This window comes from Dryas octopetala, chromosome 2 (genome assembly GCF_963921425.1).
Source record: "Dryas octopetala chromosome 2, drDryOcto1.1, whole genome shotgun sequence".
Classification (NCBI taxonomy): Eukaryota; Viridiplantae; Streptophyta; class Magnoliopsida; order Rosales; family Rosaceae; genus Dryas; species Dryas octopetala.
Window position 1 is genome coordinate 30,357,762 of NC_141367.1, and position 26,406 is coordinate 30,384,167.

The window sequence follows — 26,406 nt, forward strand, 5'->3', positions numbered from 1 at the left end:
CAATCAAAGTCAAAACGAATACATAACTTTAGGTTTATGTTTTAACACAAATACATTATCATCCCATCCAAATAACATATATACATTACTTTTTCTTATAAATAAAACTCATTGATATTTCAATTGAAAAATAGAGACAATATACATAAATATTCTTTTTGTTCCCAAAATAAGTTATTTATTGACCAAAAAATAATATTGGTACATGTTTGGATAAAAAAATATTGTTACATGCTTAGCAACAATCACGTTGGATCAAAATGGGGCAGAGACATAACCAAGCTTGTAAGATGGAAAACCCTCCTCCGTTAGTAGAGCAACATCCAATGAAACATATACTAGGAATCACATGTCCTTTAATCTTCATACACATGAAGCAGCTATTAACCAGCCATCAATGCCGTCCCTTCACCCACTTTATTTTTCACGATCCATTAACTTTTGAAGAATGGCCTGTAAACACAAAGAAAATGACGCCCCAATCACTTTCACAGATTTATGAAACCCAACTGCCTGGTCTATGTCAAGTTCAATGATAATGAGAGGAAAAAAAAAAAAGGTTAGGTTCGCTAAATTCCATTTGAAAATTTTCTTTCTTGGCATTAAGATCAACGAGGGTGACATATCATCTAAAATATATCCATTGAAATTTTAGATCTACAAAAAATAAACTTTTTTTTTTCCAAAAGAAAAGAAAATTGTTTTGATAAGTTATTATAGGTATAAGTTAACATTTTATCCAAACTCTAGTTTCTCTTATAAAATTCTGATTCTTACCAAAATTTGGATGAAACAAAAAAACTTCTTCATTAAAACAATATAATTAACTTTTACCTTCAAAAACTTGAAACAAATGTGAGATCAATTGCAAGCACATGAGAGCACAAACACACATATTTTCTAGTGTAACTTACAGGACAGGAACGATAGGATTTTAGCCCCTGCTGTAGTTCATATGATGAGATTAAAAGTTTCACAGGACGAAATTCAACCGATTGATTCTGTCCTCTGTTGTCTGCAAAGCCAATCAGTTCACGTTGTAGAAGGTGTTCAAATGCCTGCAGAAGTGAGAGAAATGAAAAATACTCTGCTAATTGGAGCACCAGATTAAGATTTGTTATAAACACTATCTTGGCAAGGAGCTATGCCTACCCGTAAGCATACATTTCTTGCATAATAGTCAGATGTCTGGAACGAATCATGTATGCTTTTGTACTCTGCCACATACGCAAAACATGTAAGTGAAAATTTAATAATAGCAAATAGAATCGTAACATAAGAATCAGAGATTCACCTTTCATTACAGAATTGAAATTGTATGAGTTCTGCTCTTTAACTTCCAACCTCTTCATGCATACCAGAATGTAAAGTTCCAAAACGGAGCAATCTGCTTGAAATCACTACTTTTCATAAGAAAGACAGAAAAATACAGGAAGAATTGCTTTGCTTTGTTTCATTGTTAGATACAAAAGTTTATGCGGCAGAAACTACGGACATGGGAGGCATAATACATACAATGAAATCCACCAAAGCAAGATATTAATATCAGAAAAAGTATTTAAATTCTTCGACCTTTTATGCATTCCAGCTTTGGTTGCTTTTGGATATTTGAAAGTGCGGTTTTGAAGTTTTCTAGTGACAGCATTCCAGAATCCAAATCCATATAAGAAACAGCGCAGAATCTAGTGTCATGGTCTATGAACAGTAAGTTTAGCAGATGATGAAAAATGATATATCTGAAAAGCAATATGTTCATTTCATTCTTCCATATGCAAGAAGAAAAACTTACAGATATCTCAACAAATGGTTGGCAGTGGAATCAGAATTCAGAAATGTATTAATAATCTCTTTAAATCTCTCATCTGCCAATATGTTCTGTAAAATGTTAAGGACTTTACAAGCAGTAAACAACAGATGTGTATCCATGTCATCTGCTAGACTACTGTAAAAACTATTTCAATAAACTTATCTAACAATGTGTATCCATGTCAGGCTTCAGATAACAAACTATTGAAATCTTAAAATTTTAGAAATTCGGAACTTGTAGATTTTTCACACTCAACTTCAAGAAAAGGTTACCAAAATCATCCTATGGACAATTGAAATTTCTGAGAGATGCTTCAAAACACAAAAAATTTGTAAGCAGTGAATATATGAAACACATATTCTAAAATGACCATATTCCATATTATCTCACTAAAACACATAGTCAAGAAAGGATACTTGAAGTTTTGCATTGAACTCAACAGCATAGTCCAGAGAAAGGCTTGAGTCTGTAGGCAATAATAAAATGTGCTCCAACAATCTGCATCATTAAAACACTAGGAAAATCAAAAGCAGTTATTACACTGGAAGTGTCTATATTTGGGGAAAGGCACAGTAGCACCCGAGTCAAATTAGTAACTTTACCGCTGTATTTCTTCCTTAGAGGGAGGAAGAAACAAAAGCTTTCTTTGTGAAAAACGAGATATTACTCTTTTTTCCAAAAGCCGATCAGCATCCTGCATGGCAAAGTCTTCTCAACTTTGAAGCAAGTAATCCATATTTGGGCTTATGTTTTCATAACTAATTGGTCTATGTCCAAGTTCATTGATAAATATTCAAACAAGGGCTACCATTTTACATCTCATTTAAAATTTCATCATTTACAGGAATCTTACAATTATAGTGATAGGCATTCAGAGCCATGACACAAAAAGTTCACAAGGCAAGGATCAAAGAACCTTTAAAGCAACATACCAGTCGGCAACTCACACCAATGACAACAGCTTGAGATGTCACTGACTGCATTGCATCAAGTAAACTATAAAGTAATCTCTGTTTTCCCTGTAAAGAACCAGAAATAAAGAGTAACGTTGCAGTCAGTAATTTATCACTTTTTATTTTTTTTATTAGAGGAGCCAGTGAATTCAATTCTAACAAACATATTAATGCAAAATATTTTACATGGGCCTAGTGCAAACTTAAAGATTGTTTGCACAGCATGAATTAAGGTATGATTGAGACAACATGGGTCAAAATTTACATGAATTAAGGTTGTAAGTCGTACACTTGTTACACCTTATATGTTGACACAATGCGCACATACCAAATGATGTGACCTTCTTCCTACATTTTGTCTCTGTATACCAAAGACTATGTCTGCTTGTTCTTAATGTTTCAGTCTTCATGTTCTTTTTCAATACCCATAATTTGCTCCTTTATGAAAAAATGCACTTTCCTACAATTTTTAGTGTAACTTTCCAACCCCAAATGAGACTGCAAATTATGTGTTCAAGAAGACTAACTTTCCAATGCTTAATTATGAGATTGACAAATAATCTAGATTTCTCTCTCCTCAAATTCTGTTTCTGCAGCGCTAGGCTTTCTTACTGTTAATTACTTAATTTTTTCAACAAGACAACCAGCATCTTCAAAACTTGTTAATTAATAGCTTTTCAAATTCACACTGCTTCACTAGTTTCAACTATGATGATGCACTTTTAGACATAAAAGTTCTGAGAAACTGGCCCTGTACAGGAAAGCTTTAACATGGCCCATTGTCACTTTTAATCAAAAGAAGCAGCCAAAACATAAACATTTCAGTCAAACTGCTAGGTTTCAGCAACAAAAAACAAATGGGCACAGGATGATGATGTCTTACCAGAGCAAATAAGTCAAACTCATCAAGCACAAAAATAAGTGTTTTATGCGCTAATCCACACTCCCTAATTATCAGAGATAAAGCACTATCAGAACTTCTAAACCATTTGACAAGAACACATCAAAAAAGATTTATACGCACCGTAACATGGCTATCATAAACTGGGAGTTATCATCAAATGATGCCTACAAAAGTCATCAATCCAGCAAAGAAACCATAAGTTCTGGAAACAAAATTCTTCAAAAGTGGTTTTAGATAAAATTAAGCATGCTACCATTTTTGAGAACGACAACTGATGCTCCAAGCATAGCTGTCTAGCAATTTCCTGAATGATCAATAACCATATTAAACAAATAAGAAAAGGATATTACTGTCTACGGATATCCTGAATGATAATCACTATTTCAAAACACCATTTATGGTATGTCACCATTACAAATTCCTGAATTATAATTCTCGTCATAAAATTATACAATAAAAGTGAAGTTAAAAACTAATGCAACAATGAACTCAACATTTCGGAAATTAAGAAACCCCACAAAACAAAAAACAAAAAACAAAAAGCAAAAAGAAAATGGATGGAATCGTCAACCTTTAATGCGCAATTGTCATCGCTATGCAAAAGTCCACTCAACCTGATCTGATACAATGTACATTGCAAATTAAACTGTGTGTATATTACACATATAATATATATATATATTTTTTAAAAAAGCTAGTGATTCAACCACAGTATGCATAACATGCTTATGTACTCTCAAGAAACCAACAAAAAAAGAAAATAAATATTCAAAGAAATTAAGGAGAAAAGAAAAGTTAAATATACGCGTACCACTGAAATCATATCAGGATATTCTTGTAATAAATCACTGAGCACAAGCTCCAACACCTAGAAGAAATAGAATTGACTGTAGATCACAATAATATTGATAACAGAAATTAAAAGAAGCCACAATGAAAATTTGGGAATACAGCTATTTTTCCGGAACCGCGGGGACCAAGAAGCAGCATGGAGTTGTTGCACGCCTCGGTGATCGAACTTGATACTAAAAATTTCAACTTGCTGCAAAGGAAAAAAGGATAAAGATAAAGCCTTTAATTTAAAATATTATTTTTCTAGATGAAATTAGGGTCACAGAGTGTGCTTCGAAGCAAATAGAGGAATTGGGGACCTATAGTTGGAGTCGGGAGAGTCAGCGAGAGGTTTGAAGACGAAATTTCGGTCGCAGAGTCTGCTTCGCAGCAGACTTAGGGCTTTCTCTGCCAGATTTTCAAGTCCCATTGCTCAAAGCAAACTGAGAGTGAGAGAATGGCCTAAAAAAAAAACTGAGAGTGAGAGAACTGAGACGAGGGAAATGGCGGGAACTGAGATCAGGGTGGGTTAGGTTAACCGAAACAGAAAGTGGACTATGGGCCGAACCTATTAGATGGGCTGAAGGCCCATTCTTTTTTGCTGAACCGGGGGCCAAAGGCCCAATAAGAGGCCCGTTCTACTGCGTACGTTAAATCAACAGCTCTCAATAGTAAACAAGTGAAGATCCTGCTAAAATGCGCCATGGGCCTGCAATTCTAATTTCCAAAAATATCGTCGGCCGAGCTGAAGAAAGAAGCACCAGTCATTCATTCATTGTTCAGATTTTTGCTATAAAACGAGAGCTAATACGAAGAAGAAGAAGAAGGAAACTTTGACTGGGAAGTGTGGGAGAGATGGGAAGCACTAGCTATGCTTCCATTTCCAACTTGCACTTCATTCGGAATCGCAGCCACAATTGCTTCGAGCGACGTGGTCCAATCAGGAACCAGCTGGCTTCTGTTCAAGCCCACAATTCGAGGAGGCCAAGACTTGAAATCAATGGTCTACGGAGCCGGAGGAGATTTCGCAGCGACGTCGTGTGCTTTGCTGTAGACGACGGTTTGAGAGAGAAGCAGCAAGAGTTTGGTGCTGGGCCTGGAGTTGGGGTTGGCTCCGTTGTCGAGGATAGGCCTGCTACTGGTAACACCATAAATCCCAAAATTTCTATTTATCACTTTAGAATTATGATTTAGTTCATTGTTAAATTTTAGTTTTATCTTTCATCTGGGTTTCAACAAGTTGTATAAAGAAATCTGAAAATCATGGTTACTACTTTGAGAACCCAACATGGCGAAAAAGAAAGAAAAGAACGAAGACATGAATTTTATTACAATTTTGGAGTAATTTTAGTACTTTTGTTGTTGTTACTCTTAGAAATTTTAGTGCACTTAGAAGCCAAATATGTTTAAATTTGGCTCAGGAGCCCTGAAATATCAGTTAAGTGGCTGTTCATGTTTCATGATTCATGAAGTAATTGATAACTGACGCTGATAAGCTTTTTGCTCGCATCTGCTTTAAAAATGAGTGGAAGATAGTAGATTTTAGCCCATTTGTATTCAATTTGTTTGTAAGGTTTTGGTTTTCTCTTGACTTATATATTGATCTATCAAATTTTAGATCATCTTGCCTTGAGGAAGTGGATGTAAATGTCTTTAGTTAAGAAGTTGACATCACCATTTTGTTGTACAATATAGATGCGGCTGAGAGCTCAAAAGAAGAAACAATGGAGAATGATAATGGAGGAAGTCCTATTTACAATTTTCTATATCCTAGTCAAGAGCTCCTCCCGGATGATAAAGAGATGAGTATATTTGACCATCTCGAAGAGCTGCGTGAGAGAATATTTATATCAGTTATAGCTGTTGGAGTTTCTATGTTGGGATGCTTTACGTATTCAAAAGATCTTATAATATTTCTCGAGGCTCCTGTTAAAGATCAAGGTGTAAAATTCCTGCAGCTAGCTCCTGGAGAGTTTTTCTTTACTACCTTAAAGGTTAGATTGACTGAATATTTCCGGTCTGATATCTCTCACATGACTGTCACATGTAAGATTTTGTTTTTGGAAAGCCACTGTCACTGTTGGTTGGGTGCAAATCAGACTATCTAGCTAGCTCTGAAATGCAATGGAGTGGTGTAGGAAATTCCATAGTTTTCATGATTCATATTTTCCTGTTTTTCATTTGAAATTTTACTTCTTCTTTTTTTTAATCAAGTTTTCCCCATGGGCTACTGGTGGAGTGTGATTTTACTTTTACAGTACATTGTATGAAAGCTCTACTTTTTTGGTTTCCTAGTTGACATTGGGAATCTGTGAAAATTCATGCAAATTAAAATCCATGCTGCCAATCATTCTTTTACATTGGGAATCTGTGAAAATTTATGCAAATTAAAATCCAAGCTGCCAATCATTCTTTTATGGTGTCCTTGGGGTGTTATTCATTAGCTAGGAAGGCATGGACATGGATAATCATGGTACACATAATGGCTAGTACATGATAATTCAAAGTTAGTTTTTTTATCGTTCTTGTTAATTTCCAGCTTCGATATACATATATTGTGCTCTCCCTTGTACATGAGTTTGATTTTGTATGAAGTCATTGTAACAAGAAAGTTCTTCTAATCATGCACTGCAGGTATCAGGATACTGTGGCCTTCTCTTGGGGAGCCCTATCATTCTTTATGAGATTATAGCCTTTGTTCTTCCAGGATTAACGAGAGAAGAGAGAAAATTTCTGGGGCCAATTGTTTTTGGCTCATCAGTACTTTTTTATGCTGGTATCAGCTTCTCCTATTTGGTTTTGACACCAGCAGCCTTGAACTTCTTTGTTACTTATGCAGAAGGTGTTGTAGAATCTTTGTGGTCCATTGATCAATACTTTGAGTTCGTACTTGTGCTCATGTTCAGCACAGGCTTGTCTTTCCAGGTAATGACCCTCCTCTCAAGCTCATCGTTGTCCTTAGGAATGACATTTGTACATTCTAATCAGCACTTATATTTGCAAAATTTATATTTCAAACCAGAAACAAGCTTCAATTCTTTTCCTTAAGGCATGGTCCTGAAATTCCCTTGCAAACCAGAAACCCTCAATAGGAATTTCGTTAATAAATTACCTTTCATCTGATTCTACAGGTTCCAGTTATACAGGTTCTCCTGGGGCAGGTTGGTCTAGTATCAGGAGATCAAATGCTGTCAATTTGGAGGTATGTTGTGGTTGGTGCTGTTGTGGCAGCGGCTGTGCTTACACCATCAACCGATCCACTCACTCAGGTTCTCCTGGCAGCACCCCTTCTCGGTCTTTACTTGGGTGGTGCCTGGGTGGTTAAGCTTATTGGTCGGTGAACCTTACTGCGTAATGCATGAAATTTGTTCCCAGTATCGTGTATACTCTGATTTTGCAAGGATCCTGTACATGTACAACATGATGTAGCATAAAAGTGACTCATATGGAAGGATGGTGAATGAATAACCCCATATCAATTTATCTGATTTTGTTAATTGTTATACAAAAGGTTTTATTGCAAGCGTTGAATAACAGCATGTAACTTTCTCAAGTATACAATCAGGTTGATTTAAATTTTTAAATCACTATAAACAATCCTATTATACTGACAGAGGATAATCATTTGGACTAGTATTCAAATGCCAAAACAAGAACCATTTTCTTCTCGGAAAGGAAAAAAGAAAACTAACAAAGTTCTGCAAAATGAATTCCGCTCCTCTCTTTCCTAATTGTTCAAATCAATCTTCTGTAATCTGGTTTCTAAATCAACGGTACTGGAACAGCCCAGTTCAGATTCAAGCTGTCTCAATGAACTCTTCAAACAATTGCATGCCTGACAAAAAGCTTCCAAATTTTCTGTAGGACTCTGTAATTCCGCTTGCATATCATCAATAATGCTGGAGATTTTCTCTAATGCTGCCTTCATAGTGGGAACCTCTTGTGGGGGGTAAAGACATGCCCCAAGCTCATCTATTTGTGTTCCGATTCCTTGACTCAATTTCAACAATTTCTCCAAAGAATCCACAAGATTACTGCTGTCATTTGGATTTTCCAGTTTAAGCAAACTTGTGATGGTGCGAATTAGTTCCTTTATCATTACCAGAGTCTCAGACACAACGACAATTGCCAACTGAGCAACTTTCATCTCTTCGGGCGACAAGTCATTGCCCAGATCACCCTCACTTGAAATTTCATCATCATAGGGTTCAGTCTCTGATTTGATAGAAGTCTCATTAGAGGCTTCATCTGTTGGGTCAGAGGAACCTGGCTTAAGCTCCTTCATCTCGCGAAGAACATCTTTCATAGAAACTGCAACCTGTGTCATTGCTCGCCCAATTGCAGTAATATTTGTGGCAGGTGTCCTTTTCAGAGCAGAACACGCTTCAAATACTGCACCAGCCAACTGTGGAATTGAGAGTTTCCCATCTTTCTTCCGTGCTCCTGCCGAAGTATGCATTCAAAGTGAAGGTTGCATGTGTTGTTAAATATTATAGTAAAAACTGTTGACTACAACTACTATAAAATCCAGTCAGATAAAGTGCAAGGACCCCAAAATGGTTCAAAGATACACAAGTGAATTTGAACGTGTACTTTTGTAATAGTCATTAATCAGTATTAGCCTCCAAAATTTGACTGAGTCTACTACACAAAACCCATGCATACACCATAGACTATGTACATGAGGGCAGGAGAAAAAAATAGTGACATGAAGCGATAAAGAACAAGAAATGCTACAGAAATCACAAATCATATTGCATCTGTCTTCAACCAGAGCATGTACCTGGTATCAATGTCTGTTTGTGTGAGTGTGTGAGTATAGGAGGGTTGCCTGTGCTCAGAGAGAGAGAGAGATTACCATACAAGGAGACAGATTCCTTCAACAACTTAAAACTGGAGTCAACAACTTGCTTTACAGATGCATGGACACAAGAAGACAGGGTAGGTCCTGCACCCATTAAACTCCCATGTGAAAGCAGAAGAAAACCTTGTAGCATATTGAAGTATGAAGCCATGTTTTCTTCAAGTGATTTAACTTGTGGTGTTTCTCCGATCCAAAGCACTCCAACTGCATTATGAATAGAAGTCACATTTAATTACTCAAACACGAGGCACTAATACCACATGGAAGAAGGAACTATGCAACTGAATTGCAAATTGGAACATAGATAGACAAAAACCATAAAAATCAGATTTCCAGCACGCCTTTTCCAGTGACACAAGGGATTAGCTAGTTGTATTGTATCACTCCCCTTTTGTCATTTTTCTTTTGTGAATATGGAAATTTTTTAATTTGAAGAAAAATATTTTCAATGTCCAGAAAGCTGCCACTGACAAATGATTTGTTTCCAATCACTGCATCTGGATTACTCAATAAGCTGAAATTTAATTCCTTCGATGAACTATCTAGATTTTGCAATTAGGGTACTCAAATTTTCGAATTAACATACCAAGATATGATTAATGATCCAGGACCATTTGCTAATTATCCACCTTATAGGCTTATAGCTTGAGATGTGTAACACACAGGAAAAATTTATTAAATCATTTAGGTGCTTCTGGACTCACAATCAATACCAATAACATAAAAAAAATAATAGCACCCAAAAAAACATAAAAAGATTAATTTTAGTAACAATAAAATAAACTAAAAGCGAACAAAATTGAAGATTGGTAGGATAAGATGGCAAAAGAAATACCAATGTTGGCTTGTTTGGAGACCTGCTCACCCATCTGTATGACCTCCTCCCAGCTCACCTTCTCAAGTGTAGAAGGTGGGGTTTGATCTAACACCTGTTTTCATTAAATCAAACAAACAAAACCCAGATAACCATCATCATCATCACCAAAATTTAAAACCCATAATTTGTAAAAGAAAAATAAGAAAAGAAAGAATTTACTTAAGGTGTAAAGAAAAAGAGAGAGCTTGAACCTGAAAGGTCTCATGAATGGTGTTGAGGTGCTGGTTCAGAGTTCGAGTCAGTTGCTCTCTCTCAGCTCTACCCATCTCTCTGTGTGCGAAGGAATTGCTGCTGAAACAGCGAGTTCTCACGGGTTTGAGGGCTTGGTGGGTTTTCGGGGTTTGGTGAAGAGAAACAATTATTTCTCAGTCGCAGCCGAGTGCCATGGAAGTTACCGTTTTCTCTTAGATAAGTGAACGACGTCGTATTTTATGGGCTAAATGAAGAGGCCCATTAGGATCTTGATCCAAATCCGATAAATATTATTACACATCATGTTTCTTTCTTTTCTTTTTCTTGTCAATCAAGATATACTCAAAGCAAAAACAAAAAGATTTACTCGAATTAAATTCTTGTAAATCATGTTTCTTTTTTTTTCCCCTTTAAGATTGTAAGATCTTGCTTATAAGAAAGAAACAAAAAAGTAAAAGCTTTTAACATATTGACATGAAAAAGGGATTGATTTTATCTCATATTTTCAGTTTCTGTCATCAACCCTTTTGGTGAGAATAGAATAGTCATTGGCCATTTTCTCACCCAAAAACAGTGTTATCAATATTAAGATAGAATAGTCCTTTTATATTGTAAATTTAACAGATCTTAGGAAAAACCTCTATCATTGAAAAGAAGAAAATAAAATACCTTACTAGTTTTCATTAAAAGTGACAATGGAATTCCAGTTATGATCATAATCTAGCTTACTAGACAATTACTGAGATTATTCCCTTGGGGTCACCGGTCACCAAAGTGAATATTTTGTGGTTCATGCTGAAACCAGAGCTGTAGCTGAAAAAATAATATTTCATGCTTCAATTCTGTCACATGCACATGAAATTGGTAACAATTTTGCATGTCTCTGTCTCTGTCTCTGGTTCTGCTAGGCACAAGCCCTCAATGTACAAGCCTACAAAAATCACATACATCATCATTTGTATGATTGTATCAGAGAAGCTTTGGTGCTGAAAAAAGAATGGAAATGGCTACTATCTTACAAAAGAGCTTTCCACAAATATCCTCTCCCTTGCCTTTCTTGCCTGCAATTTCAACACACCCCAGAAGAAAGAGACGGTCTCATTAGAAAAAAATGTGACATAAATTCCTGCCGAGTCTTAAAGAGGTTTCATAGTTCATGTTGCTAAAAATATGAAAAACAGAAATATGAATTTTGAACTTAAATATTTGATATCAAAGCTGTCTTTTCAGACCACAAATTTTCTTCCTCTCTCTTTTAGTTTCTTTGCAACTGAGGAGCACAAATAATAATTAAAGTTAGTCTTGAAAGAATAAAAGGTAGAGCCGTAGAGGGTTGACCTTTTCTTCCCAGTTTGTACAAATTGTTATGGCAAAGTAAAGAAGTGCTTGCAGAAAAGAACCAACTTGTATTCCAATCCAAAGCCCCTTTCCCCGTAAGTTTAACCAGAAACCCAATGTGGCAGCAACTGGAATCCCAACAAGATAGTATGCTCCGAGGTTGACATACACTGCTAAGTTCTGCCACCCACATCCCCTAGCAATACCTGATTTGAACAAAAAGAAGAATGTGATTTGAGTTGTGCAGAAATTAATACATTGAACATGCAATTACACAAATGTGGAAGAAAACGAATTAACCAGAAAGAACTCCGTGTAAGCTGTCTGATAAAACTGATAGACAGATCAGAGGAGCCAAGGAAGTGACATAATCCACAACTTCCTTATCATTGCTGAAAATGTAACCGAAAACAGATCGGCTGGCAAAGAGGGTTGAGATTATAATAACTGCCACTGAGATGGTAAGAAGCATAACAGCACCAACAGCCAATCGAGCTGCTTGTGGGTTCCCAGCTCCCAATTCATTTGAAACTCTAGTACTATACCCCCATAAGAAAACAGTTTATTAGTACATAAAGTTAAGAATTAATCATATTCAGAAATCAGTTTTATGTTATGTATTCATGTTGGAACAAACCTTGCTGCTGCACCAAGTGCTTCTGGTATCGTATACAGTGATGCGATGGTTGCCAAACTGTTCAGAAAATTAGAACATTTAATTGATTTGAGGAATAAACTTCACTAGTCTGCATAGTGCATAGAGATCACATAAAATTTCAACTCATGATCACTTTGATTTAGCTTTGAAAATATCTAAACTTCAGACAGTATAGAGGATATACCATACAGATAAAACTGAAGTTTCAAGCTTGGGATTTGGTAGAAAACCAGCCAGCAAGGTAAGGAGCTCAAATGACCACCATTCAAGGCTATGATCATCAAATGGGAAATCACAGTATCAGTATTAATGCTAGAAAAAGAAAACTAGAAAATTCTTTACAAATTATCAAGAAGACGGTTACCAAATCATCACAGCAGAAGGAATAGCAAAACGCAAAAACTCTCCAATTCCTTGAAGTACCTCCAAAGAAATTCGAACCCGGGTGCTTGCACAGGCAGTGGAGTACTTCACGTATAGTAAGAGTAGAATCACATTTAACCAATATGACATACCAATGGCTAATGCTGCTCCAAGGTGTCCTAGTCCAGACTTGAATACCATAGCCCAACAGAAAGGTATATGGAAACACAGAGAGACACAAGCGCTAACAAGCAAGGGAATGATCAAGCTTTGTGTCTGAAGATATTTACAAAGTGGCTGAAGAGTTGCATAAGCAAAGAGTGCAGGTAAAAGCATCGTTGCAAACTTACCAGCTTCAAGTGAAATTAGAGGGTCTTGTCCCATGAGTGTTAGTATTTTTCCCATGAAGATCCACACGAGAGACAGAGGAAGACAAACTAGGATTAGAGAGAAAATAGCAGTGTTAATTTGAAGTCCTAGTTGTTGATATTGCTGAGCTCCATAAGCTTGCCCAGAGAGAGTTTCCAGTGCACTAGCCATTCCAAACTGCTTGGCATGAACAAATTTAAAATCCATTAAGTTCTTAAAGACTGGTAACCGAATTTGATCCTGTTTTGCTTGAAACATAGTGTATTAGGCGAAACTCCAAATGATGAAATTTATCATGTTAGAGATATTTAATAGTTACAAAATTTGGTTTACTCATCTTAACCCTACATTGCCTGCCCTTTATTTTGGTAAGAACAACAAATAACATAAACAAACATGAAAAAGTATACAATTTGGATTTAAACAGAAGAGAATTGTGAATCACTAATCAATCATCAATTCCTCATACACCCAGATAACGAGTACTTACAAGAGGACTGAAGCCGGAGACAGCACAGAAAGAGATGGCAATAGCAGTGCTGGAAAGAGAGAGCTGACCCAGATGACCCACCATCATGATTGAGATGATTTGTAAGAAGTACTGTGATAAATTCACAGCCACCATAGGTCCTGCTATGTAACCAACCCTCTTCATTTCTCCAACAAACCCACCCCATCTTCTCGTGCCCAGAAAACCTTCTCTGTTGTCTTCTCTCTCTTTTATTAACAAACCCTTTTCCATGCTATCTTATTATGAGTCTATGATACCATCTACGATCTCTCGGAAGTCTGTGTCCGACTTTCTGTCACAGTATTATGTTATCACTTATCAGTCTCTTCTCGTTCATATATACCTCTTCTCGGAAGTCTATATGCCTCTTCTTCTTTTTCCTGTTATATTGGATTATGAAAGAGCTGTAAGAAGAGCTTTGGCGTTTCATAAGATTCATCTGTGCATATTTCATTATTGATGGTTATTGAATTAATTTTTTCCCATTTTTATTGAGTGGGCAGCTGGGCATTTTCATTATCGACTTGTCCTTGCTATGTACAGATTTGGAAGTTTTCAAGAGGCACATGGCATTTTGGCAACATGGTCAGAACCCACGCGTCCACTTCGGTCATGACCTCTCTCTTGGACGTTTAATACATATTAGGGGTGGGCATTAAGATCGAAAATACTGAAACCATACCGTTTCGTGTCATTCCGTATCGTTTGGTCTCATCCCGTTTTTTTTTTTTTTCCAATCTCGTACCGATCTCAAACGGAATGGGATCGGCCCTGAATGTTCAATACCGAGATGGTCTCATCCCATATCGATTAATTAAAATTTAATTAAAAATTTATTTAATTTAATGGGTCCAAATATCACTAAGCCGAATTCATTTTTTAACTTGGATTTAGAAGATAAACATTGTCTTGAAGAACTTGAATTTTATGAAAGTGTTGAAGCAGGTAATGTTTTGTTTATTATCTTAAACTTTACTTGATTTGCTTTGTAAGTTTGTATTTGTTTTGTAAGTTTCATGGGCTAAATTACTAATTGCTATGAATTATTTTGTGTAGAATATGCAAGTACTACTATTGATGCCACTTGTAGTTTGAAGAGTTCAAATCCAAAAGTAAAGGGAAAGTAATTTGGATTTCAATTACTTATGAGTTTGAGATGTAATAAGTCATAAGGCTTAATTCTAATTTATGAGTTTGAGATGTAATAAGTCATAAGGCTTAATTATGTTTGTTGTGTTTGTGATGTAATAAGTCATATGTTTAATTGTGTTTTTCATTTTTTTTTTTAGTTTGGGATGTAACAAGTCATAAGGCTTAATTATGTTTTTTAGTTTGGATTTGGTAAATAAGCCATGAGGCTTAGGGGGGTGTATTCAATTAAGATTTTAATGGACTTTTGTAGAGTTTTTAAAAGTCATTGACTTTGGTAGAGTTGATGGATTTTTAATGACTTTCATAAACTCCACACAGACTTTGACAGAATTCTATTTAGAGTTTCCCTGACTTTTTTCATAGATTTTGAAGGATTTTTATAGATTTCTAATAACTTTGATATAATTTTTTATTATTTATTTTAGGATTTCTCCAATATGTTTTTTATTTTTTTGTCTTCCGTGAGTGAGTGGATATAAGAGGATATAGTAATTAGAAAAGAAAAAAAATTAAGAGGTGGGTGAAAAAATAAGATTAGGGGGTTTAGCATCACTCTTTAAAAAATAAATAAATACCATTTTTTTAATAACTTTTTAATATTTGAAATCTTTTGAAATCTGCAGGGGGAACGCTGGAGAATTATTGACTTTAATATAACATAATTTAAACTACAAAGTCCATGAAAGTCTTTTAAAGTCTATCATTTAATAAAGTCAATGACTTTTTGAGTATCATAGACTTTTATAGACTCTTAATTATTGATTTTTATAAACTCTCTAAAAGTTTTAATTGAATACCATAGACTTTTTAAAAGTATTGATTGAATACCACCAGACTTTTATAAACTCTTTAAAAGTTTTAATTGAATACCACCAGACTTTTTAATTCCACCAAAGTCATTTAAAATCCTAATTGAATACACCTTCCTTAATTGTGATTTACTGTTTTATGAGTTTATGTTTGAACTTTGAAACTTTGAATATTTGAATTGTTGAAGTGTATGATGTATTGTTATTTATTTGAATTTTGAATTGTTGAATAATTGAATTGTTGAAGTCTTGAAGATGAATTTTCAATCTTGAATAAAAACAGGTTATTACTTGAATTATTGTTCCGTTTGCATAATTGAATAAAAATAGATTATGTTTACAGGTTATTATTTGAAGATGAATCTTGAATAAAAATTAAATAATTATTTTTTTATTATTTTTTAGTCTGGGATCAGGATGATATTGAACTCGTATCGAACCAGTTTGGTACGGGACGAGATGATACCATAATTCCAAAACCCTCATCCCGTCCCATACCGATCCTGAATTCAAATCATGAGATGGAAAAGAGATGAGATAAGTCCCCCCCCACCCCTAATACAGATTCTCCAAATTTCTATTATTGGTGATCTTTTAGTAACTCATTATTCACGTACCATTGGAACCAAGAAAAGGTTCATGCAATCTCTTGCTCTGTTTCCACAAGGTTCAAGAAAGATTAGAGATGACCAGGTTAGAGTGATTAGTGATTGCTATTTGTTAACTCGATCGGAAACTCATTTTTATGTTGCTCAAAACTAAAAGGACCAAATAAACCAAATGTGAAATTTGGGTTGCATTGGACTATGTGAATTTAGCATGTATTAAGGATAAAATTGCAGAATAAAACTAACTCTTAACAGAGTTTCTGGTAACTTTCCACTTTTTTTCAGGATAAAATTGCTGATTTAGAACTTTCTGCACTGCAAAGGAGATAGGTCTCTTGCCAGATGTTGCCAGATGGTGCGCACCATGTTGCATTCAAGGGCGTCTCTGTCACTTGCATGTAGTCATGACTAAATACCAGAAGCCTCAAATGCGTTATTACTGTAATGTTTCAGTGCCAAAAAAGACGAATAAAGCTGATACTCTCATTCATGTACTTGGTAAAGAGAATTAAGCTCATCAAAACTCATTAGTGTTTGCTTTGTCGTACACTCCATTATCTTCTGGAGGTCTTCCTTCAAATATCCTCTCCCTTGCGTTACTTGCCTGGAAAATCAAAAATCCTCTTAACTAGGTAAATGAGACAAAGTTTAATAAAACGTTATTGGCAACCAAACAGAGGATATTGGAAATTAAGGTGGAGTAGGTCAAAATATCATGAGACAGTGAGACTAAAGGTTGAGAATGGACCTGCTTTTCCCAATTTGTACGAGATGTTACAAAAGAGAGCAGAATGGTTTGCACAAAAGCACCAACTTGTATTCCAATCCAAAGACCCCTTCCTCTTAGCTGTACCCAGAAAGCCAATGTGGCAGCAACTGGAATTCCACAAAGATAAAATGCTCCAAGGTTAATGTAAGCCCCTATATGCTGCCACCCACATCCTCTAGCAATACCTGATTTAACCATTAGAAAAACATATAAGGGTAAATTGAAAACTTATATCTTAGAAAAATGCTTACTGGCAGAAGATAGATCAATTAACCTGAAAGGACCCCTTGCAAGCTGTCTAGTATAACAGACAGGCAAACTAGAGGAGCCATGGTTGTTACGTAATCGATGACTTCTTTCTCATTGCTAAAAGTGTAACCAAATACATGCCGGCAGGCAAAGAGGGTTGTGGTAACTATACTTGTCTCAGCGACTGCAAGAAACATTGCAGCACATGTAGCTATACGAGCACCTTGTGGGTTACCAGCTCCTAGTTCATTTGAAACTCTAGTACTATACAATTCCCAAGAGAATAAGATAAGTTATTACTTATTAGAAATCTATTTATGCAAAATAGCTGCATTGTACATTAGTCCTATACAAATGTGTAATCTGATGGTATATCTGTGTTTGAACATACCTTGCTGCAGCGCCAAACCCATATGGTATTGAATAGAGGGTCGTAATGGTCTGGAGACTGTCCACAACAATTAATTAGAATAGTCACATTCTTTCATGCAATGCATCCCTTTAGTTTCTGAACTGAAACACAATCAGAAAACTTACCATACAGACAGAACTGAAGTTTCAAGAGCCGGATTTGGTAAAAGCCCAGACAGTAAGATAAGAAGCTCATATGACCACCACTCAAGGCTAAAGCCATCAATAGGAGAATCAAGAAAAAGGAATTAAAGGACGTTGGAGAAAAAAAAATTTAAAGACAGCACATAGAAATCTTTTCTTATTGAAACTGCAATAGAGGGAGATAAATTAGCTACCATATCATTACTGCAGAAGGGATGGCCAAGCGAAAGAACTCTCCAATTCCTTGGAATAGCTCCTTAGAAATGGGAACTCGGGTTTTTGAACAGGCAGAAGAAAACCTCATGTATGATCCAAGTAAAATCACATTCAACCAATAGGAAATACTGATTGCTAATGCTCCTCCAAGGTTATCCAGTCCAGACTTGAATACTAGAACCCAACAAAGAGGAATATGGAAGAGAAGGGTCGCGCAAGAGCTTATGAGCATAGGAATTATTAAACTTTGTGTCTGAAAGTATCTAATAAGTGGTTGAAGAGTGGCATAAGCAAATAGAGCAGGAAGAAGCCACATTGTGAATTTTCCAGCTTCACGAGAAATTACAGGGTCTTGACCCATGAAAATCAGTATCTCCCCCATAAATATCCATACCAAAGATAAAGGAAGACAGACTAAGTTTAGAGAAAATATAGCAGTGTAAGTTTGAAGTCCAAGTTTCTGATATTGCTCAGCTCCATACGCTTGTCCACATAAAGTTTCCAGTGCACTAGCCATTCCTAACTGTCAAGAAGCAAATTACAAAATCTACATAGTTATTGGAGATAGATAACTTGACCAAAAAAAAAAAATTGGAGACAGATAACCAGTACAAATTCAATTTGGTAACCCAATAGGCCATCTTTTATTCAATTTGATATTATATTATATCCTATCCTGTCACATCTGTAATTTTTTTGGCAGATAAACACTGCAGAGTTATGAATGGACAGTTTTTTGTACAGAAAGCATGAATGGACAAAAGAGTTATGAAAGGGACAAATTAATCTGAATGTGCATTGTTGTCCACAGCAGCAGGGTCCAATGGAACTCACATTTCTTTTTAGAGTCCGTGATTGATTCCCTGATGGTGTCAAAGTCCTAATGAAACTCTTATTGAAATAGAACCTTTGGCCAAAAGAGAAATCAAATAGAGCCAAAAACAAAGAACCTAAAAGCCGTGGGCCTAAACCCTTAGGTGAGTTTTTAATGCTTGTCACTTCACTTGTCAGATATCAAAGCAATATGACAATATCGCCGTGTAATTGAAAAGTAGCATGGGCCACATTCCTCTCTATAATAATATAGTTTAGTAAAATTGCTCCCCTTGGAATCCAAAAGAGCCATACCTTTAAATTTAATGGGGGTCATATTCCAACTTTAGAGGGGATCAGTGGACTGAATATATAAATAAATAGTAAAATTGCAAACCCTAAAAATTTAAAAATAAAAAAGACTAGCCAGATGAAACTGGCTAAAGATTAGAGCAATGATACAAATTCAACTACAATCATACATTCATACAAAAAGTATAATCTACATGATGTTTGGTTGGCTAGCTGGTTGGTTGTGAAAGCATTTCTACAAACAGAGGCCAAACAAACAGTTGAACATTGAAATCCAATTCCAAAATATGGGTGAAAAGAAAAGAAAGAAAAGATCAAGATATGAAAGACTTACAAAAAGACTAAAGCCGGTGACCCCACAGAGAGAGATGGATATGGCGGTGCTAGAGAGAGCAAGCTCACCCAAGTGACCAACCATCATCATTGAAATGACCTGCAACAAATACTGGGATAGAATCACAGCAACCATAGGTCCTGCTATGCAACCCAACCTCTTCACTTCCACAAAGAAAGAACCCCATGTCAGAAGAGTACTTGACCTTGAACTAGTACTACTTTTTCTTTGCTCTTCTATGTCTTTTGGCAGTAACAGGCTCTCTTCCATGTTTGTGTCTGCCGTGGAACTCAGTCGTCTTGGCCACCTCACACGCTCAGCCTATTGACGTGGGAACTTGGAAATTGGAATTTATACGTATGAATTGAGAGAGAAAGAGAAAGAGAAAGTTTTGGCATTTAACCAAAAAAAAAAAAAAGTGCTGCTATTTGCACACCTTAAAATTTTTTTTTACACACTTCAAAATTTTAATTTGTAAAATAACAAACACCTAAAATAAAATTACCCAAAATCTCATCCCCTCTATCTCTCCTTCCCTCTCTCAACCATCTCTCCCCGTCACAGCCCAACCCAGCCCCGACCACCCCAGCCCCGCCCCTTCTGCTTGCAACACCACCGCGCGCAGCGCCTTCCAGCCACCGGCGTGCCCTTCTTTCTTTCTCTCTTTCTTTCTTTCTCTCTCTCTCTCTCTCTCTCTCTCTCTCTCTCTCTCTCTCTCTCTCTCTCTCCGAGTAGCTGGTTCGGCGAGCACTTGTCGAACGGGTCCTTGATGTTCGGTGGGTACCTGCCGAACAACACTCACATCGTTCGACGGATGACTACCGAACGAGTGTGACATTTTCGGCGGACCAGTGTCAAACGGATGTGTAGCTGTGCGCGGGAGGAGAGAGAGAGAGAAGGGTGGTGCGGGGAGGGTGCGGGAGGGAAGTTCGAGTGAGGGGCTAGGTGGGTGGGTCGGGGCTGGGGTGGGCTGTGACGGGGCTGGGTTGGGGTGGGCTGGGGAAGAGAGAAAGGGAGGGGGAGGGAGAGGGAGAGAGGTGGTCCGGTGAAGAGGGAATGGGTGTTTTTTTTTTTTTTCTAAGTTGATGGGGTGTGTTGGATAAAATTGGGATATTATGGTAATTGTAAGAGGTGTGTGTATGAGAAAATTTAATTATAGGAAGACTGTGAGGGTGTGAAATGAGAAAAAGTGGAAAAAAAGTGTGCAAAAATAAATTTTAGGGTGTACAAATAGCAGCACTAAAAAAAAAAGTGTGTTAATTTCAAGGTACTAACCAGTTAAAAACTTAATTAAAATTAATATAACACACAAATTTAATTGTAACTTAATCAAAATTAATTTAACACACAAATTTAACTTACATGTAACTTTTTAAAAGGCCAATCTAACACAAACTTACCTCACCTAAAATAATAAATAAAACTAATACAAACTCAACTTATCCAAAATAAAAATTGAAACTAACACAAGTTCAATCCACTTAAAATAAAAACTAAAACTAACACAAACTCAACCCACAAAAAACAACTTCAGCAATCTCTAAATTAAAATTACAAACTTAAATTGCAAACTAAAATTGAATTAGAAAACTGAAACTGTGACTGCAAAAATATTTTTACTACACTTTGAATAAATATGAGTTTTATATATTAAAAAATTAAGAAAATTTTAAAAAATAAAATTTAAAACGAATAAAACTTAAAAAAACAGAACTGAAACCAAATAAGCCAAGTGACGTATAAATTACAAATGTTACCTGTTAAAAATACTAAAGGTTAAGTGTCATGCATCCACACTAATTTATTCAAATAAAGAATTTGGCATTTAAGGAACATTATCTATGCCACGGACCGCAGGCTGCATGCAGGCATTTGACCATAAATCATAAAAGAACAGTTATGTAAAACTTTATTTGCTAGGCTCCAAAAAAAGGCTAGGTAGTAGGTACCATGGCCTAATCAAATTTTCATTTGTTCATTATTATTTTTTGATAAAATAATATATTAATTAAAGAAAGATAGATTTCTTTCCTAATTTTTTATTTTTTATTGTAATAAAAAAAAATTACATGAAATTCTAATATAGTGTTACAAACACATTCAAATTATAACTCATGTATAATTATTATTATTATATATAACTTTAAATTATTTACTAACTATTAATAATTGTACATATTGTATAATTTTTGATAATAAAAAATGTTATGGATGAGTTTTGGCATATTAGACTATTTCTTATAATTTTAGTTAATTCATACTGCCATGCTGACATATTATACACAATAATTTTTCGTAAAGCATAATCGAATTATTGTTATGATTGTATAATGATAAGCACTCTCATCCGCGTGAGTCTTTCCATTAATTAATTGTTGTACATAGCAATTTTCAACAAATAAAAAACCCGAAAAAAAGTTATGTATTATTAATTATTTAGCCAGTCAGGTGTGGAATTAATGCCAAAATATATACTTTAAGGATTTTGGTCTAAGCATCTCAGAGAGATGAGATATTTTGAACTTTGAAGAGGATTTCCACTTTATTTCAACTTTCGAGTTACTTACAATACTAAAGGAGAGTGTTTTGGGCTAGTTCATGCATCCATTTGGGCTTAAAGGGATTTTCACAGAACATCTCGTGACTCCACAAAAATGGTCCAATGACCAATACAAGTCAGACAGCCAGCCATTGGGCTGAAAATACGAAGCTTATATTACTATTATTATATGTCGGACACTCGGACCAATCATCATTCACCAATAAAAATATCAAATATGATGAGTTAACCAGGGTCCAGTGAGGCCAAAAAAAAAAAAAAAACAGTGAGTAACTGAGAATGACACCTTTGGACATTCCATCATATCCCTTATATTTTATGTGTTTTATTATTTAATTACCCCGTTTATATTTTTTTTTCTTATGGATTCTTCTGTCATTGAACAATCAGTTTTCAAGTGGCAAAGATGCTCTGAGAATGGCAGAAGCGAGCTCAAGTGTTATGACTCCTCTAATTCCAAATCAAGAGAGCAACCATGAATTTGATGCTGAAACAATATCTCAACAGGGAATTTTTAGAGGGGACCTTATTGAAGAAGCAAAGAAGCAACTATGGCTAGCAGGGCCTCTAATTGCAGTAAGTTTGTTGCAGTACAGCTTACAAGTCACATCAGTCATGTATGTTGGCCATCTTGGAGAGTTGGCACTTTCCAGTGCTTCCATGGGTTCTTCCTTTGCTTCAGTCACAGGATTCAGTGTCTTGGTAAGAGAGTTTTCTCTTCAAGATCATTTGTTATAGTGATTCCTGTTTTTTTCTTAAGTACTGCTATATTTTCTAAATTTGTTTGTCAAATGGTGTAATGATATTTCATTTATTCAAATCTGGGTCCATTCTAAACGCACTAACATGTGTACTCACACATCATTTGATCAACAAATTTAGTGGCACTAGCAGTATTCTTAAAATGGTATGAATATACCCTTCAAAAGTCTAGCCAGAAACTTTGAACAATATATGCTTAGGAGTTAGGACTAATTTTAAGTTTGCTTACATTTTCTTCAATTGATTTTCCTCAAACATGTCTTACAGTTGGGAATGGGAAGTGCATTAGAGACATTATGCGGACAAGCCTACGGAGCCAAACAGTACCAGATGCTTGGAGTTCACATGCAACGAGCAATGCTAACATTATTAGCCGTAAGCATTCCCTTAGCCCTCATTTGGTTGTACACAAGCACCATTCTCATTGCTCTTGGCCAAGACCACGAGATATCCACTGAAGCAGGAACTTTCAACAAGTGGATGATTCCAAGCCTTTTTGCCTTTAGCCTCCTTCAATGCCTCAATAGATTCTTACAGACACAAAACAATGTATTTCCAATGTTGATAAGCTCTGCAATCACAGCTCTTCTTCACATTATGGTTTGTTGGGCACTTTGTTTTAAAATTGGACTGGGAAGCAAAGGCGCAGCATTGGCTACTAGCATTTCGAATTGGGTTAATGTGTTGATATTGGCAAGTTATGTGAAGTTCTCGCCGTCCTGCAAGAACACTTGGACAGGGTTTTCAGAAGAGGCGTGGCATGATGTTCTCAGCTTTATCAAGCTTGCCATTCCATCAGCAATAATGATATGGTAAGTTTCTTCTTGTCCATATATAAGAGATAGTACTTCAGCAAATTTTTCAAGATATCTTTACTTCTTTGAGAACTTATATGTAGAAGAATAGTCACAAATGTCATTCAATTCAAGAGGGGGAAAGAACTTAACTGTCCTTAGACAGAGAGCTTACCTGTTTGCATTGGAATTTTGGATCATTTGTTTAATTATCCTTAATTATACATGTTTTTTTCTTAATTACTAATTCACTATTATCTTTTGAATTGCAGCTTCGAATATTGGTCCTTCGAAATGGTTGTTCTCTTATCCGGTCTTCTCCCAAACCCAAAACTAGAGACATCTGTGTTATCAATAAGGTATCATCGTTATATTATCATAATATTATATATATATATATTTTTTGAAATGATATTTTCATAATAGTATTGTATCAATCTATATCTATTGGTGGCAACATACATAGAACTAATTACTAGTCCCTGTTAGTAAGAAAATTTTAATTATTTCTTATTTGTTATTGTTCATCCAGCCTTAACACATGTTGGATGGTCTATATGATATCAGTTGGTCTTGGTAGTGCAATAAGGTCAGTGTTGTATGTTTAGCTCCTTCAAAATAACACAAGATAGTTGTAGTTATCTTCTCTCCTAAAAACAATCCCCTGTTAGCATTATAGTACAAGAGTGTCAAATGAATTGGGTGCTGGACGGCCACAAGGTGCACAATTAGCTCTACGAGTCATGACCATAATGGCTTTATCAGAGGGTGCTTGCATAGCAATAGCTACAGTTTTGATACGCCATGTTTGGGGAAAACTCTACAGTAATGAGAAAGAAGTGATCAGATATGTTGCTGAAATGATGCCACTTCTTGCATTATCTGACTTCTTGGATGGGTTCCAGTGTGTGCTTTCAGGTCTTAAATTCTATAAACCATTACTGAATTCAATGGTTTCAACTTTCTTTTCTAAATTTTGATTGGTTATCTTTCACCCCCTAAAAAGAATTTAGCTATATCTATTCTAGGAGCCGCTAGAGGTTGTGGATGGCAAAATCTTTGTGTATACATAAACCTTGGCGCTTACTATGTTGTGGGAATTCCTACTGCTGTGCTTTTAGCTTTCATCCTCCATATTGGAGGTATGGTGAGTCTCTCTCTCCCTCTCTCATCTCCCCCCTCTCTCTCTCTCTCTCTCTCTCTCTCTCTCTCTCTCTCTCTCTCTCTCTCAATTGAAGTTAAAATTTGTTATGAGCAGGGGCTTTGGATGGGAATCATTTGTGGACTTCTTGTTCAAGTTACTGCACTAGTTGCGGTAAATGCATGCACTGATTGGTATCAAGAGGTATGTCTGAGTCTAATTTTAAGGTCAGAAGTACTTGGACATAAGTCACATAACTGAGAGGCGCCATTGCCTAAGAATGACTAAACATGCTACCTAATTTGACCTCCTTCCCCTTTACAAATAAAGATGGATTGTACACTAGAAAAATCAGTTCATATCTGAATTAGTATGATTTAGTATTTAATTTTCATTGCTAAAACATTTTGTCTTTTATGCCAATAAATGTCTTTTCATTTCCCCATTTCAGGCAATGAAAGCTGCACATACAGTTCAGAAAACCTGCTTATTTATTGACGAGGCAACATACAATTAGTTTGTGAGACAAGTCAAAAGACTCAAAACAACTCTCTGTTTTTTTATAAAAAGGCATTATCAAGTATGAAATTGTCAAGTTGTGTGCATTATACATGTATTAAATCCTCATATAATTAGTATGAATATTATGAGTGTATGACACATTCTTTGAGTGACTATACACCCTCAAAAAATATTCATAAGAATTTTATGTATTCATCTAAATATCTACAATTAAAGTTTATTTATTATAAGCATGTTAAAAAATTATAGTTGAAATATTAGATTTTACACATTTGTTGCACTAATCATCATCACCAATTGCCAGACTCTTTGTGTAATACCTAGATCTTAAATATTGATTTTCTTGTTTAATTTAATTGTATACTTGATTATTTTTCTTAACTGATGTTTATGGGCTAATTGTATTACATTAGTACTTATATAAAGAGGGTTTTAAACTAAGAAATTGGCCTTTATAGATATATGGTTCTTAGAACAAGAGAAATTATAAGAATAAATCACCGATGATAGCTAGATGGTGAGAATAAAGACATTGTCTGGCTTGAATTCGTGGGTTCTCGATCTTGTGGTTTTTAATTCATGCATTTCAAGCAACTTATAGTTGTACACTTGTACGACTGTACTGCACCATGCTTAAATTTTCCTTTATAATTAGTTAGATCACTTATCACTACTGATGTCTCTGAAACTATACTAGTCCAATTTTTATTTGTCTGTTGATCTGCAAAATGCCAAACCACTTTTTACTACTTGTATTGGATAATAAAACATGACTATGTAATCCCTAGTTTCTGGCACATGACGTATGTAAATCTTTCCTTTTCTACGAACCTTTCTCAGGGTGGACAAGTGAAGGCGGTCAGCACCCTTCGCCTTTGGAAGCATAAAGAATGGAACTTGATGGGCTAACAATGCTACCCCGCCCGGGCCCACCCATGAAAATTTACTTGCGATATTTCTCTCACTATCAAGTATCAAACAAAGAAAACATTATAAAGAAAACTATAGATGAAATGAAGCAAACAATAACAAAAACAGTTGCACTACTATCAAACAATACCCTGCACACCCCAACATAAAAGTATATTATATATAGTACTTGCTCTTCGCTGGCCAAAGTAGCAATGATTAATGACATAAGTG

The 26,406-nt window shown here is 35.6% G+C and overlaps 6 protein-coding genes across 8 annotated transcripts; 2 read left to right on the forward strand and 4 right to left on the reverse strand.

The window, feature by feature from the left end:
• Positions 1–168: 168 nt before the first annotated feature.
• ORC4 (origin recognition complex subunit 4) lies at positions 169–4,983 on the reverse strand. Its single transcript, XM_086233520.1, has 16 exons — positions 4,816–4,983; positions 4,616–4,706; positions 4,476–4,532; positions 4,236–4,283; positions 3,918–3,968; positions 3,785–3,828; positions 3,644–3,707; positions 2,740–2,826; positions 2,410–2,501; positions 2,224–2,305; positions 1,790–1,875; positions 1,573–1,682; positions 1,295–1,387; positions 1,153–1,217; positions 915–1,058; positions 169–453 (listed from the first exon to the last, which is right to left on the reverse strand). Exons 1-16 carry the CDS (start codon positions 4,923–4,925, stop codon positions 418–420), a joined length of 1,260 nt encoding a protein of 419 aa, XP_086089646.1. The 5' UTR covers positions 4,926–4,983; the 3' UTR covers positions 169–417.
• A 268-nt stretch (positions 4,984–5,251) lies between these two features.
• APG2 (Sec-independent periplasmic protein translocase) lies at positions 5,252–7,978 on the forward strand. Its single transcript, XM_086232642.1, has 4 exons — positions 5,252–5,636; positions 6,191–6,489; positions 7,130–7,420; positions 7,627–7,978. Exons 1-4 carry the CDS (start codon positions 5,351–5,353, stop codon positions 7,834–7,836), a joined length of 1,086 nt encoding a protein of 361 aa, XP_086088768.1. The 5' UTR covers positions 5,252–5,350; the 3' UTR covers positions 7,837–7,978.
• Positions 7,979–8,053: 75 nt separating this feature from the next.
• Positions 8,054–10,723, reverse strand: LOC147295527 (uncharacterized). Its single transcript, XM_086232641.1, has 4 exons — positions 10,428–10,723; positions 10,195–10,288; positions 9,354–9,563; positions 8,054–8,938 (listed from the first exon to the last, which is right to left on the reverse strand). The coding sequence occupies exons 1-4, from the start codon at positions 10,500–10,502 to the stop codon at positions 8,223–8,225; spliced, it is 1,095 nt and encodes a 364-aa protein (XP_086088767.1). The 5' UTR covers positions 10,503–10,723; the 3' UTR covers positions 8,054–8,222.
• A 351-nt stretch (positions 10,724–11,074) lies between these two features.
• Positions 11,075–14,041, reverse strand: LOC147295528 (protein DETOXIFICATION 14-like). Of its 2 annotated transcripts, XM_086231296.1 has the most exons (8): positions 13,647–14,040; positions 12,789–13,333; positions 12,609–12,695; positions 12,404–12,460; positions 12,067–12,305; positions 11,767–11,972; positions 11,448–11,489; positions 11,075–11,359 (listed from the first exon to the last, which is right to left on the reverse strand). In XM_086231296.1, exons 1-8 carry the CDS (start codon positions 13,896–13,898, stop codon positions 11,333–11,335), a joined length of 1,455 nt encoding a protein of 484 aa, XP_086087422.1. In that variant the 5' UTR covers positions 13,899–14,040; the 3' UTR covers positions 11,075–11,332. The 2 variants fall into 2 exon arrangements, with proteins under 2 accessions (XP_086087422.1, XP_086087423.1); XM_086231297.1 differs by lacking the exon at positions 11,075–11,359 and having other exon boundaries at positions 11,439–11,489; positions 13,647–14,041.
• A 2,392-nt stretch (positions 14,042–16,433) lies between these two features.
• On the reverse strand, positions 16,434–19,791 carry LOC147295529 (protein DETOXIFICATION 12-like). The gene is made up of 7 exons (XM_086230719.1): positions 19,485–19,791; positions 18,004–18,548; positions 17,792–17,878; positions 17,646–17,702; positions 17,280–17,518; positions 16,985–17,190; positions 16,434–16,840 (listed from the first exon to the last, which is right to left on the reverse strand). Exons 1-7 carry the CDS (start codon positions 19,752–19,754, stop codon positions 16,754–16,756), a joined length of 1,491 nt encoding a protein of 496 aa, XP_086086845.1. The 5' UTR covers positions 19,755–19,791; the 3' UTR covers positions 16,434–16,753.
• Positions 19,792–22,414: 2,623 nt separating this feature from the next.
• On the forward strand, positions 22,415–25,616 carry LOC147295530 (protein DETOXIFICATION 16-like). 2 transcript variants are annotated; one of them, XM_086231637.1, is made up of 8 exons: positions 22,415–22,746; positions 23,074–23,618; positions 23,873–23,959; positions 24,133–24,189; positions 24,280–24,518; positions 24,629–24,747; positions 24,859–24,945; positions 25,193–25,616. In XM_086231637.1, exons 1-8 carry the CDS (start codon positions 22,462–22,464, stop codon positions 25,256–25,258), a joined length of 1,485 nt encoding a protein of 494 aa, XP_086087763.1. In that variant the 5' UTR covers positions 22,415–22,461; the 3' UTR covers positions 25,259–25,616. The 2 variants fall into 2 exon arrangements, with proteins under 2 accessions (XP_086087763.1, XP_086087764.1); XM_086231638.1 differs by having other exon boundaries at positions 24,629–24,742.
• Positions 25,617–26,406: the final 790 nt, after the last annotated feature.